The sequence below is a fragment of the Mobula hypostoma genome, chromosome 5 (genome assembly GCF_963921235.1).
Source record: "Mobula hypostoma chromosome 5, sMobHyp1.1, whole genome shotgun sequence".
In the NCBI taxonomy this organism is placed as follows: domain Eukaryota; kingdom Metazoa; phylum Chordata; class Chondrichthyes; order Myliobatiformes; family Myliobatidae; genus Mobula; species Mobula hypostoma.
This window is the reverse complement of record NC_086101.1, coordinates 4,391,685-4,407,110: the sequence shown is the minus strand read 5'-3', so window position 1 is coordinate 4,407,110 and position 15,426 is coordinate 4,391,685. Positions and strand designations below refer to the sequence as shown.

At 46.5% G+C, this 15,426-nt stretch overlaps 1 protein-coding gene across 7 annotated transcripts in view; it reads right to left on the bottom strand.

The window, feature by feature from the left end:
* The window catches only part of LOC134346508 (histone-lysine N-methyltransferase EHMT2-like), a 156,231-nt gene that overhangs the window by 59,440 nt on the left and 81,365 nt on the right, over nucleotides 1-15,426 (bottom strand). For all 7 annotated transcript variants that reach the window (XM_063047897.1, XM_063047893.1, XM_063047896.1 and 4 more), the window contains 5 exons: nucleotides 13,099-13,244; nucleotides 12,302-12,445; nucleotides 8,887-9,113; nucleotides 2,797-2,979; nucleotides 102-184 (listed from right to left, as the gene is read on the bottom strand). In XM_063047897.1, the coding sequence (XP_062903967.1) occupies nucleotides 102-184; nucleotides 2,797-2,979; nucleotides 8,887-9,113; nucleotides 12,302-12,445; nucleotides 13,099-13,244 (783 nt within the window). The remainder of the gene's footprint in view (nucleotides 1-101; nucleotides 185-2,796; nucleotides 2,980-8,886; nucleotides 9,114-12,301; nucleotides 12,446-13,098; nucleotides 13,245-15,426) is intronic.

Genomic DNA, 15,426 nt, shown 5'->3' with positions numbered 1-15,426 from the left:
AGAAGATATTTATATTTCCCACTTACTTCATTTTAGTGAGTAACTCCCCCCCCCCGCCCCACCATAGTTCCCCACTGACTGCGAGCAAACAAGACACTCACTCAACATCAGCAGCACCTTCTGCAGCTCGCCTTGCTTGGCCGACAGGTATAACTGGCGAGGATGAAATCGCAGCTTCTTACGCCTGGGGGTAGGAGGGGAAGGAGAGAGGGAGCACGAAGAGGTTAGATAATGAGAGTAAATTATACAAATAACGATGCCAGAGTACAGAGTAAACCATCGGCAATGGCTCCTGGGGCACTAGATCGGTTTGTGGTCAATACATCATGGTTAGCACAACACTATTACATCTCGGTGCATACTGGAGTTCAGAGTTCAGTTCTGACACTGTCTGTAAGGAGTTTATACGCTCTCCTCGTGACCGCATGGGTTTCCTCCGGGTGCTCCGGTTTCCTCCCACAGTCCGAAGACTGTGTCAGTGTAAGTTGCCCAGTGATTAGTTGAATGTTAAATAGTTGGCTTGCTGGGCAGGGGGAGCCTGTCCTGCATTGTATCTCTAAATAAATAAATTTACTGCCCACGTCCATCCACCATCCTGAACAGAAATGAGGAGGAAGGGCTGAATGACTTAATTCTGCTCCTATGTCTCATGGTCTTATGGTAATATTTTGTATTATGTGCCGGGTGTGACATATGGCGGGAGGAGAAGATGGCAGCGCGCGCAGCTCTCCAGTGAAATGATATTGTATCTGTTAAATAGGGGCCGTGGACAATTCTGATTTGATGGAGACAGATGTGAGAAATTTCTGAAATGCCCGGTTTCGCTGCCGCTGCTACTGTGCAATCGAGAATCTCCAGAGGGAAGGCCTCAAAATCCCTGGCTTTGCCTGCTGCTGGCGACTGAGGCTGAGGTCGAAGCGGTCGGCAGAGATGGTGCTCGGTACTCGGTGTCGGAGGGCTGATCGGAGCTCGAAGTTTTCGGATGACTCAGAGTCGGACTGTGGTCAGGCATGGCAGGGAGAGTTTTCTTCCTTCTCCCGTCTGCGTGAGATGTGGGACTTTCGAGAGACTTTGAACTTTTTTACTGTCCTCATGGCCTGTTCTTCATCAAGTTACGGTATTGCTTGCACTGTTGTAACTATATGCTATAATTATGTGGTTTTGTTAGTTTTTTAGTCTTGGTCTGTCCCTGTGTTTCTGTGATATCACACCGGAGGAATATTGTATCATTTCTTAATGCATGCATTACTAAGTGACAATAAAAGAGGACTGTGTCTCCTCATAATCTAATCTAATCTAATATATATTGTGGGTGCACCGTGGTCCGGAGGATCACTGTTTTGTTTGGTTGTATAAGTGTACAGTCAGATGGCAATAAACTACAACTTGAATTTTGTCCGGAAAACCTCTCTCAACTTACACTCGAGTCTGAACCTTTAGAATCCTTCTTACTCCTTCCATAAGACCTCAGCTAATTTATTTTCCCTCTCATCCCCATTCTCCTGCCTTTGACACCATCACTAATCAGGAGCCAATCAATCTCAATAACTCAATGCCTTGGCTTCCATAGCCACCTGAGGCAATGAATTCCACAGATCCACCGCCCTCTAATGTAAGAAATTCCTCATCTCTGCTCTAAAGGGATGCCTCTCTGTTCTGTCCTGGTCCAACCACCTTGATGTCAAAGAAAGTTCATCAATCCACCTCCTCAAGAGGCTAAAAAATAGGGCAAGTCCCCGTCAACCCTCACCAATTTTTATTCATGCACCATGTCTTGGTCAGGCAACTGCTTTGTATGTGACCAAAGGAAACTGCAGAGTTGTGGACACAGTTCAGCACATCACAGAAACCAGCTTCCTCTCCATGGACTCCATCTATACTTCTCTCTGCCAACATAATCAAACACCCCACCAACTCCAGACATTCTCTCTTCTCCCCTTTCTCATCAGGTATATATACAAAAGCCTAAAAGCACATAACATCAGTTTCAAGGACAGCTCCCAGCCCACTGTTATTAGACTCTTGAATGGACCTTTCGTACGATAAAATGGATTCTTAATCTTGCAATCTACCTCGATAAGATCTTGCACCTTTATTGTTGACCAGTACTGCACTTTTTCGGTAGATTTTACACATGGTCATTGTCTTACCTCAAAGCATGCTGTAATGATGTGATCTTTGCAAACAGTATGCGAGGCAAACTTCTCACTGCACCTTGCTACGTGACCATAATAAACCAATACCATCAAGGTGCATGAGACGTCCGGAGAGGGGTAGCACCTCTGGTGAAGGGGCTTGTCGTAGCCGTTCTTGGACAGCTCACTTACCTTTGGTCCCCACCGGACGCTCAGTTCTCACCTGTGGCTCCAAGTAGCTGTTTGTATGTGACAGCAGCCACACCCCTTCGGTACACCACTTCGAAAGGTGGGCTAAACCAGGTGAGGGCAGCTAGAGGGCCTCATACCCTGGTGAGATAGGTACATGCCAGCCCTAGCATGTGAAGTCAGCTGTAACGGACTGGGTGGATGAGATCTACAGTGAGATCCAGTGACCAGAAAGGTGGCTCTGCAATGCTCCATGAAGAGTGATTGGCATGACAAGGCACCGAAAAAGTCATGGTCAACCAAGGGAATCCCCGGTTGTACCACCGGACCCAGACTTCCAGAGCTGAGCGTGGAATTGTACAGGTGCAATGGCTCTCCCCTTTAAAAACTCTCCCGCACAGCTCTCCTGTCATGATTGGATATGATGGGCAACCGCCACCAATACCGTCACTCCGAGATCTCACCCACTCACCTTTCCGACTGCTGCATGGCCAGTCCTTTCTCCAGCGCCTCGCGGCCAGGCCCAGGGGGGAGTCCGACAGCCGACAACACTTTGCCGGAGGACAGGGTGATGGATGGTCCTGAGCTGTCGATGCTGTCCACCGGGGGCTCCAGGCTCGACCGCTTTGCCTCCCCATTCCCGCTCATCCTGGCGCTGTGGCAGCAGAAAGGAAACAATATGCTGAGGGCTGTGAGAAGAGACGACAGGCTGGCTCTGTAGTGGATCTGTGGAATTCATTGCCACAAACGGGTGCCATTGGGTATACTTAAAGTGGAGGCTGATAGGTTCTTGATTAATCAGCTATGATGGAATGGCGGAGAAGACTCGGCGGGCCAAATAGCCTAACTCTGCTCCTATGTCTTATGGTCTAAGTCCAGACCTCGAGGCAGTGATTAACCTCTGGGACAGGCAAAAGGCTAGGAGTGGAGGTGCAGAGAGAGCTCAGAGTGCTGGAGGACTTTACAGAGGCAGGGAAGGGACAAAGCTGCAGAGGGATGTGGAGAATCAGCATCATAGAAACATACTTGGCTTGGACCAATAGTTTGAGGGCAGGGAGATAAGGTGGGTGTGAATGAGACTAAAGACACAGTTATTACACTTAGAGTCAACAAGGGGGCAGGGTGTCTCAGTGCAGAGGGTAGCCCTTGTGTCACTAGTGCTGGGAAGTGGGGGAAGAGTACTTGCAACCCAGAGGAGGCAGCTTGCTGTTGGAGACAGAGGCTTGGTTTTCAATGTGGGAGTTAGGGACAGCACAGTAGCACAGCGGTTGCTGCAACGCTTCAGAGCACCAGCGATCACTGATCCTGGTTCAATTCTGTAGGGAGAGCTGGGAGTGTATGGCAACGCTTTACAGAGCCAGCCACCTGGGTTCAATTCTTGCCACGTCTGTAGTTTCTACATTCTGCCTGTGACGGGGTGTGGCTTTCCTCCACATGCTCCAGTTTTCTCCCACATTCCGAAGACGTATGGGTCAGGATCGGTAAGTTGTGGGCATGCTATAGTGCTTATAAAAAGAATTCACCCCCCCCCCCCCCCGGAAGTGTTCATGTTTAATTGCTTTACTACATTGAATCACAGTGGATTTAACTTGGCTTTTTTTGACACCGATCAACAGAAAAATACTATTTCGTGTCAAAGTGAAAATAGATCTCAACAAAGTGATCAAAATTAATTACAAATATAAAACACAAAACAATTGATTGCAGAAGTATTCACCCCCTTCAAGTCAGTATTTAGCAGATGCACCTTTGGTAGCAGTTACAGCCTTGAGTCTGTGTGGATAGGTCTCCGTCAGCTTTGCACATCTGGTCACTGCAATCTTTCCCCGTTCTTCTTTACAAAACTGTTCAAGCTGTCACATTGCGTGGGGATCGTGAATGAACAGCCCTTTTTAAGTCCAGCCACAAAATCTCAATTGGATTGAGGTCCGGACTCTGACTTGACCATTCCAGGACATTAACTTTGTTGTTTTTAAGCCATTCCTGTGTAGTTTTGGATTTATGCTTCGGGTGATTGTCTTGCTGAAAAACAAGTTTTCTCCCAAGTCGCAGTTCCCTTGCAGACCACATCGGGTTTTCCTCCAGGATTTCCCTGTATTTTGCTGCATTCATAGAAGACATAGAAAACCTCAGCACAATACAGGCCCTTCGGCCCACAATGCTGTGCCGAACATGTACTTACTTTAGAAATTACCTAGGGTTACCCATAGCCCTCTATTTTTCTAAGCTCCATGGACCTATCTTGGAGTCTCTTAAAAGACCCTATTGTATCGGCCTCCAGCACTGTCGCCGACAGCCCATTCCATGCACTCACCACTCTCTGTGTAAAAATCTTACCCCTGTACCTACTTCCAAGCATCTTAAAATTGTGCCCTATTGAGTTAGCCATTTCAGCCCTGGGAGAAAGCCTCTGACTAGCCACACGATCAATGCCTCTCATCGTCTTGTACACCTCTATCAGGTCACCTCTCATCCTCCGTTGCTCCAAGGAAAATAGGCCGAGTTCACTCAACCTATTCTCATAAGGCATGCTTCCCAATCCGGGCAACCTCCTTGTAAATCTCCTCTGCACCCTTTCTATACTTTCCACATCCTTCCTGTAGTGAGGCGACCACAACTAAGCATAGTACTCCAAGTGGGGTCTGATCAGGGTCCGATATAGCAGTAACATTACCTCTCAGCTGTTAAACTTAATCCCACAGTTGATGAAGGCTAATGCACCGTATGCTTTCTTAACCACACAGACAACCTGCGCAGCTGCTTTGAGCGTCCTATGGACTCGGACCCCAAGATCTCTCTGATCCTCCACACTGCCAGGAGTCTTACCATTAATACTATATTCTGCCATCAATTTGACCTACCAAAATGAACCACCTCACACTTATCTGGGTTGAAATCCATCTGCCACTTCTCAACCCAGATTTGCATCCTATCAATGTCCTGCTGTAACCTCTGACAGCCCTCCACACTATCCACAACACCCCCAAACTTTGTGTTATCAGCAAATTTACTAACCCATCCCTCCACTTTCTCATCCAGGTCATTTATAAAAATCACGAAGAGAAGGGGGCCCAGAACAGATCCGTGAGGCACACCACTGGTCACCAACCTCCATGCAGAATATGACCCATCTATAGCACTCTTTGCCTTCAGTGGGCAAGCCAATTCTGGATCCACAAAGAAAGGTGCCTTTGGATCCCATGCCTCCTTACTTTCTCAATAAGCCTTGCATGGGGCACCTTGTCAAATGCCTTGCTGAAATCCATATACACTATATCTACTACGCACATCCTCAAAAAACTCAATCAGGCTCGTAAGGCACGACCTGCCTTTGACAAAGCCATGCTGACTATTCCTAATCATATTATGCCTCTCCAAATGTTTATAAATCCTGCCTCTCAAGATCTTTTCCATCGAGTTACCAACCACTGAAGTAAGACTCACTGGTCTATAATTTCCTGGGCTATCTCTACACCCTTTCTGAATAAGGGAACAACATCTGCAACCCTCCAGTCATTGCCAGAGGCTCAGCAGTCTCCTCCCTTGCCTCCCACAGTAGCCTGGGGTACATCTCATCTGGTCTCAGAGACTTATCCAACTTGATGCTTTCCAAAAGCTCCAGCACATCCTCTTTCTTAATGTCTGTATGTTCAAGCTTTTCAATCTGCTGTAAGTCATCCTTACAATCGCCAAGATCCTTTTCCGTAGTGAATACTGAAGCAAAGTATTGTTACGTGCTCAAGGAGATCTGTGTTTTTTTGTGAGAATGATGTAATGGTCTTTTGGAGGTCACCTAATGTGATTTTCCCGCCGATGTGAGGTCACGTGATGACATGTGACCCATGACTATATAAGGGTCGACCCAGGTGACGCAGTTGGTTTTTGAGTTTGCAGATTTCCAGGTAGAACGTGCTGTATCTCCGTTTCTGTTGCGTTTGTTTTTGTGACGCAGTTTCAATTTTAAAACGGAGCGTGCGTTCTGTTGCAAGATACCATATTATTGGACTGGAAATTTTTGCTAGATGTGTTGGTTTACTCAATTCCAACATCAGAAGGGAGAGTGAAGAACTTATCAAAGTGCAGGATCGAGGGATCAAGAGGAGTTGCCATCGTTTGGCAATTTAATAAAGGATCGACCTTATTGATTCTTAGTTGGGGTAGCAACCTGCATCGAGATAACTCTTGCCAAAAAGAGCAAAGAGTTCATGCAAAAAGGTGCTCTCTCTCTCTCTAAAGGAATTTAAAGTCAGTTGATTTAAACTGTTTATTTTCGGCATCATGAATCCTGTGGACAGAACCAGCAGGAAAGTTGCGTCTGTGAAGAAATCCTTCTCCAGAGAAGTCTCTCCCAATTGAACGTGTAAATCTGTTGGATTTTCAAAGTTATCGCTTTAAGAACTGTTTCCGCATTTAACGCTTTAAGAACCAGAGCCGAGTGGCGAGTTGGTGAACGGCTGCATATCTGTTAACTTCCGGTTAAAGTTTTAGTTTTGTTTTTTTTTCCTTATCGTTTATCCGTGATTAATAAATGTTTGGTTATTTTTATATAACCTGTCTCAGTTGATATTCATTGTTGCCGTTTACGTAACAGTATACATTAAGTATCTCTGCTTTCCCCACCGGTTCCATACACACTTTTCCACTGTCACACTTGATTGGCCTTATTCTCTCATGTTTTATCCTCTTGCTCTTCACATACTTGATTTGGGGTTTTCCTTAATCCTGCTCGCCAAAGCCTTCTCATGGCCCCTTCTGGCTCTCCTAATTTCATTCTTAAGGTCTTTCCTGCTAGCCTTATAACCTTGGCTAGATTTTGAACAGCCTTTGTACACCAAGGTTCCTAGACCCTATCATCCTTTCCCTGTCTCATTGGATCAGACCTATGCTGAACGCCAAATATCCCCTGAACATTTGCCACACTTCTGTCATACATTTCCCTGAGAACTTCTCTTCCCAATTTAGGCTTCCTGCCTGATAGCTTCATATTTCCCCTTACTCCAAATAAATGCTTTCCTAACTTGTCTGCTCTTAATCCTCCCAATGTTATGGTAAAGGAGATAGAATTGTGATCACTGTCTCCAAAATGCTCTCCCACTGAGAGACCTGACACCTGACCAGGTTCATTTCCCAATAACAGGTCAAGTACAGCCTCTCCTCTTGTAGGTTTATCTACATAGTGTTCAGCAAACCTTCCTGAACACACCTAGCAAACTCCACCCCACCTAAACCCCTTGTTCTAGGGAGATGCCAATCAATATTTGGGAAATTAATATCTCCCAACCTTGACAACCCTGTTGTTATTTTACCCTTACCTTCACAAGTGACGCATCCTCACAGCAGGATGCAGTCACCACCATGCTTCATGGTAGGGATGGTGTGTTTTCGAGGACGTGCGGTTTTTGGCTTACATAGCATTTAGTCTGATGGCCAAAAAGCTCAATTTTGGTTTCATCAGACCATAGACCCTTCTTCCAGCTGACTTCAGAGCCTTCTGACAAACTCTAGCCAAGATTTCATGTGAGTTTTTTCATTAGTGGCTTTCTCTTTCCCACTCTCCCATAAAGCTGCTACCGGCGAAGCACTGGGCAACAGTCATATGGAGTCTCTCCCATATCAGCCACTGAAGCTTGTAAATCCTCCAAAATTGTCACAGGTCTCTTGGTGGCCTCCCTCACTAGTCCCCTTCTTGCACGGTCACTCAGTTTTTGAGGACCTAGGGAAAATTACAGTTGTGCCATATTCTTTCCATTTCTTCACTGTACTCCAAGGGATATTCAGTGACTTGGAAATTTCCTTGTATCCATCCCCTGAATTGTGCTTTTCAATCACTTTTTCGCAGAGTAGCTTGGAGTGTTCTTTTGTCTTCACGGTGTTGTTTTTGCTAGGATACTGACTCTCCAGCAGTTGGACAGACCTTCTAGATACAGGAGTATTTTTACTAAAATCAATTGACACACCTAGACTGCGCACGGGTCTTCAAAAACAGATCTCCAGTTAAGTAATTAGGTGACTTCTAAAACCAACTGGCTGCACCAGTGATGATTTGGTGTGTCATATTAAAAGGGGTGAATACTTACGCAATTATTTTGTGGTTTATATTCACAATTAATTTAGAGAAATTAATTTGTAGAGATCTGTTTTCACTTTGACATGGACTTTTTCTGTTCATCAGTGTCAAGAAAGCTGAATTAAATCCACTGTGATTCAATGTAGTAAAAGAGTAAAACTTGAAAACTTCCAAGGGGGGGGGGGTAAATATTTTTTATACATACTGTGTATTGGTGTCGGAAGCATGGTGACATTTACAGGTGCTCCCAGCACATCCTCGGACCACGTTGGTCGTTGGCAGAAACTACGCATTTCGCTATTTCGATATATGTGTGAGAAATAAAGCTAATTTCTAATCTTTATGTTCTTGTGCGAAGCGAGATCACTAACACGGTGTGGAGAGCTCTGTACTCCCATGCAGAGAAATCTGGGCCCCAATTTTGTGGGTCTCAGCATTCACTATCCTAACATATGTACACAGGACACCTCCGCTGCCCCCACCCACCATCCTCACCTGGCGTGTGTGGTGTCTGCTCTGCCATTCATCAGATGGTCCTGGCTGCGGGGGGCGGGTGCAGGCACCATGGTGGAGGTGTCAGCTTTGGCCACGGTGATCTCCTGGGCCTCGGAAGCATCCTCGCCACAGTGCGGGCAGAAGATCATGCCATTGAGCTGGGACACGCAGTTCTTGTGGAAGCGGTGGGTGATCCGGAAGTCAGGGTGGCACTCCAGGAAGGATCCCTGCGGAGAAGCGCGGAATTAACCACAGCCAGGCGATAGCAGCATGAGCCAGAAAGAGCAGCTTCTCCTGCACCTGGGAAGGGGCAGCACCCTCATGCCCAGGAATTGTAACTGCAACACTACATTCTGCATTCCGTCATTGCTCAACTTTTGTACTCACTACATCGATTACTTAAGAGACACGGTAATGTGGCAGTTAGCCTAAAGCTTTACAATACCAGTGATCACTGAACAGGGTTCAATTCCCACCATGTAGTACAAGCTTGTACTACATTCACTGCTCTACCTTCATCAATGTGCTTTGTTACCTCCTCAAACAATTCAGTCAGGTTCGAGAGGCACGGCCTGCCCTTCACAAAGCCATGTTTACTGTCCTTAATCAGATGATGTCACTCCAAATGCTCATAAATCCTGCCTCTCAGGATCTTCTCCAACACTGAAGCCTACTCACAGGTCTATAATTTCCTGGGTTATCACCACTCCCTTTCTTGAACAGGGGAACAATGTTTGCAAACTTCGAATCCTCTGGTACTTCTCCTGTCCCTATTGATGATGCAAAGATCATCACCAGAGACTCCACAATCTCCTCCCTTGCTTCCCACAGTAGCCAGGGGTATATCTCATCCAGTTCTGGCAAATGATCTAACTTAATACCTTTCAAAAGCTCCAGCACATACTCTTTCTTAATGTCTATACGCTCAAGCGTTTCAAGTTTGTTGTAAATCATCCCACAACTGCCAAGGTCCTTTTCTCTGGTGAATACTGAAGCTACCTCCACTACCTCCTCTGGCTCTATGCACATATTTCCACTCTCGCTTCTGAATGGTCCTGTTCTCACACGACTCATCCTCTTGCTCTTCACATACTTGTAGAATGCCTTGGGGATTTTCTTATTCCGGCTCACGGCCCCTTCTAGCTCTCCTAATTTCATTCTTAAGCTCCTTCCTGGCACCCTTGTAATGTTACAGAGCTCGAACAGTCCATAGTTTCTGGAACCTTCTGTAAGCTTTTCTTTTCTTCTCAACTAGATTTTCTACATCATTTGTACTACATGGTTTTGTCACCCTACCCTCCTTTCCCTGTCTCAATGGAACAAACCTATCCAGAATGCCATGTAAATGTTCCCTGAACATTTGCCATGTTTCTGCCCTGCATTTCCCTGAGAACATCTGCTCCCAAGTTCCTGCCTAATAACATCATATTTCCCGCTACCCCAATTAAATGTTTTCCCAAAATGTCTGCTCCTATCCCTCTCCAGCACCATGGTAAAGGAGATGAAAGTAGTGATCACTACCTCCAAAATGCTCTCCCATCGAGAGATCTGACACCTAACCAGGTTCATTTCCCAATACCAGATTAAGTACAGCCTTTCCTCTAGTTTTCTAATCTACATATTGCATCAGAAACCTTCCTGATCACACCTAATAAAGTCCACCCCATCTAAACCCCTTGCTTTAAGGAGATGCCAGTCAATATTTGGAAAGTTAAAATCACCCATCACAACAACCCTATTATTATTGCACCGTTCCAAAATCTGACCTCCCTATCTGTTCCTCGATGTCTCTATTACTATTGGGGGGGGGGGTCTATAAAAAAACACCCAGTAGAGTTATTGCCCCCTTCCTGTTTCTGACTTCCACCCACATTGACTCAGAAGACAATCCCTCCATGACTTCCTCCTTTTCTGTAGCCATGATACTATCCCTGATTAGCAATGTCATGCCATCACCTCTTTAGCCTCCCTCCCTGTCACATCTAAAGCCTGGCGTGCTCAGCAGCCATTCCTGCCTGAGACATCCAAGTCTCTGTAAAGGCCACAACATCAGTTCTACATATTTATTCACATTCTAAGTTCATCCACCTTGCTTATGATACTCCTTGCATTAAAATAGACACATCTCAAAACATCTGGCTGAGTGCTTCTTTACTCTATCATTTGCCTACCCTTCCTCATAAACTTCCTACAAGCTGTCACTACCTGTGCGCCAATCGTTCCATCCTCGTTCGGTTCCCACCCCCCTGCAATTATAGCTTAAGCCCTCCCCAACAGCATTAGCAAATCTCCCTCCCAGGATATTGGTTCCCCTCCAGTTCAGGTGCAACCCATCCCACTTGTACAGGTTACCCCTTCCCCAGAAGTTCCAATGATCCAAGAACTTGAAACCCTGTCTTGCACAATCTCAGCCACTCATTCATCTGCGCTATCTTCCTGTTCTGACCTTCACTAGCTCGTGGCACCAGGAGTAATCTGGAGATTACCACCTTGGAGGTCCTGCTCTTCAGACTCCTCCCTAACTCCCTAAACTTACTGCGCAGGAGCCCTACCCCTCTCCTGCCCATGTCATTGGTACCAATATGTACCATGACTGGCTGCTCACCCTCCTCTTCAAGAATACTCTGCACCTGCTCAGACATCCTGGACCCTAGCACCCATGAAGCAACACGCTATCCTGGCGTCTCTTTTGCTGCCGCAGAATCTCCTATCTGTCCCCCTAACTATTGAGTCCCCCATGACCACTGCTTCACCTGACTTCACCCTACCCTTCTCAGAACCAACCACAGTGCTATTGGTCTGGCTGCTGCTGCCTTGCCCAGAGAGGTCATCCCCCTCAGCAGTATCCAAAGGGATATGCCTGTTGTCAAGGGGAATGACCACAGGGGGACCCTGCACTGACTTCCTTCTCCCTTTACCTGTCTTGGTTTTCACCCATCTACTCCCCAAATTCTGCACTCTGGCTGTAACCATCTGCTCAAGAGTCGTATCTATCAATTGCTCTGCCTCCGGATGGTCCTAAATACATCCAGCTCCAGCTCCTAATGTGGTCTTTCTTGAGCAGGAGTTGCCTGTGCTTCCTGCAAGTGGAGTCATCAGGGAGACTACCTGGTTTTATGAATCCCCACATCCTGCAGGGGGAGCATTCCACTGCCAAGTCTGCCATCCTGCCTCCGCTGTACAATGATTACAAGTTTACTTTGAACTTTGATTAGACAAGAGATAAATCGGCGGGTTGCTGGGCCTCTTCCGTGTTGTATCTCTAAATAAATAAATTAATAATAATAGATCCATTGCGCCGGGAAGAGGAGAGCTGCCTGCCGCATGCATTGAGCACTGCAATTCAGACCCACCCACTTTGTGCTCAGGTCAGCTGGAGGTGCAGAGGTGCCTGGCTGCACAGGTTGGAACTTACCGTGGTACAGAAGTAGCCGCAGCCTGGACAGCAGTGGTGTTTGACCATGCGGGCTCGGTGCACCTCACACAGCACCATCAGGGGCACCCGGCTGGACGGACGCATTGTCTCACACTTGGTGATACTGTTACTGCAGCCACTCAGCTGGGGGAAGCAACAGGGAGTAAGTCAAAGCCTGCCAGTGACCAACAGTCCACCACAGCCAATCCACCAGCTTCCGAACTCACTCTATCAACCTCTGAATCCATCCTCCAGCCAGCTTAGTCCCCTCCTCCGGCCATTTAAACATGTCCTCTTTGCCAAAACACCTCTCTCCAGTGCCAACACCCCTACTCCAACCCCACCATCTGAACCACTTCCCTCCACCCTGATCTACAAAGCCCTCTCTTCAACCACTCCCCTCCCCTAAAAGCTCTCCCTTAACCTGAAGGAGAATCCCTCTACTCTACCCCATCATCCAAGCACAACCCTCAGGAAATTCTTCACAAATGCTTCCCCCAAGACTAGTAATGCTCCATTTAGAGGGAAACCCTGCAGCCTCGCAACACCATCCCTCACCCTATCCTGAGCACAAGCTCCTCCCCCAAACTGACATACGCTGGAAACTTAAAGACAGCTCTTCAGGAGCATTCCCACAGTCCCCTGACCTTCCAGAACCCATTCCCATATTCTTTTAAATCCCAGATCCCTTTAAATTTAACTCTCTGATCTCGGGCTTCCCAAACCCATTCCCCTGTACCACAGCCCACCACCAACAAGGAGCATCACAATCTCACTAAAGGAAGGCCACCACCCACCTGCCCGTATGTGCTCTCCGTGGCCATGCAGGTGTTGTTGGAGAGCTCGGTTATGCGGTCGATCTTGGGTGCCTCCATCCGGCAGCTGCAAAGGGGAAGCTCCTCAAACTTATCTGTCTCCATGGAGCTGGCATCATTGGATATCCCTGCAGGGGGAGTGGAGGTGAAAGGGAGAGTTAGATCTCATCTGTCTCCATGGAGCTGGTATTATTGGATACCCGTGCAGAGGGAGTGGAGGTGAAATGGAGAGTTAGATGTTATCTGTCTCCATAGAGCTGGTATTATTGGATACCCGTGCAGGGGGAGTGGAGGTGAAAGGGAGAGTTAGATGTTATCTGTCTCCATGGAGCTGGTATTATTGGATACCCGTGCAGAGGGAGTGGAGGTGAAATGGAGAGTTAGATGTTATCTGTCTCCATGGAGCTGGTATTATTGGATACCCGTGCAGGGGGAGTGGAGGTGAAATGGGCAGTTAGATCACAATCTCACAAAAGGAAGGCCACCATCCCAATAAATCCAATTTCTAAATTCAAAGTAAATTTGAAGTATATATACTTCACCATATACAACACTGAGATTAATTTTCTTGTGGGCATACTCAGTAAATACAACAGAATAATAAAACACAATAGAATCAATGAAAGACTCCCCCCAAAAGGATGAACAGACCACCGATATGCAAAAGACAACAAACTGCAAATACAAAAGAGGAAAGAAATAATAAATAAACAAACAAACAAATAAATAAGCAATAAATATTGAGAACATGAAATTGGTTGAGGGACACTAAGTGTTCCTGAACCTGGTGGTGCCTGTACCTTCATCCTGATGGCAGCAGGGGAAAGATATGTAACATATACTACCGTCAGATCCATTCTCCTGAAGTCAATACAGGAAACCTAATAGAATCCATGAAAAACTACACGTAAACACAGACTGGCAAACAACCAACGTGCAAAGGAAGACAAATAAAATAACCCTCAGAACATGAGTTGTAAAGAGTCCTAGAACGTGAGTCTGTGGGCTGTACAATCAGCTCAGAACTGTGCTGAGTGAAGTTATCATGCCAGTTCAGGAGCCTGATGGTTTCAGGGTAATAAACTGTCCCTGACCTGGTGGTGTGACTTAAGGCCCAACAAATTGAATTGAATTGACTATTTCTTACATGAGGAGTAAAAATTTTTACATTACCTCTCCCCCTAAATGTGCAGGCATAGTAATTTATAAAAAATAGAACAGTCAATGTACCAGAAATACACTCAAATCAACATGAGTTAATCAGTCTGATGGCCTGGTGGAAGAAGCTGGCCTGGAGTCTGTTGGTCCTGACTTCGATGCTGCAGTACCGTTTCCTGGATGGTAGCAGCTGGAATAGATTGTGGTTGGGGCCTCTCGGGTCCCCGATAATCCTTCGGGCCCTTTTCTCACACCTGTCTTTGTAAATGTCCTGAATTGTAGGAAGTTCACATCTACAGATGCACTGGACTGTCTGCACCACTCTCCACAGAATCCCGTGATTAAGGGAGGTACAGTTCCCATACCAGGCAATGATGCAGCCAGTCAGGATGCTCTCAATTGTGCCCCTATAGAAAGTTCTTAGGATTTGGGGGCCCATACCAAACTTCGTCAACCGTCTGAGGTGAAAGAGGCGCTGTTGTGCCTTTTACACCACACAGCTGGTGTGTACAGACCACGTGAGGTCCTCGGTGATGCGGACGCCGAGGAGCTTAAAGCTGTTCACCCTCTCTACTCCAGATCCATTGATGTCAATAAGGGTTAGCCCGTCTCCATTCCTCCACTGCTAGTAGTAGCAAGAAGAGAGAATGGCCTAGATGGGAGCGGTCTTTCATGATGGATGTTTCTTTCTTGTTGCATTGGTCTTTGTACATGTGCTCAGTGGTGGTGAGAGCTTTTCCCGTGATGGACTGGGCTGTATCCACCACTTCTTGCAGACTTTTTTGTCCTTGGGTATTGGTGTTTCCATACCAGGCTGTGATGCATCAGTGGGGATACTTCCCACTGTGCATCTATAGAGGTTTGTCGATGTTTCTGGTGACATGCTGAATCTATACAAGCTTCTGACAAAGTATTCACACTGTCCTGACTTCTTTGTAATGGCACTTATGTGCTCTAGCTCTACCACTGTGGGACAGGACAGAGTCAGACCGAGATTCTGCGGTGAAGACAATGTTCAGGGAAGATTTAATTATGGAATAAGAAGCAAATGCTTCTACAGGTACACGTTGAGTACCCCTTATCCGAAATGCTTGAGGCCAGAAGTGATTCGGATTGATTTTTTTTTCAGATTTTGTAATGTATAATGAGATA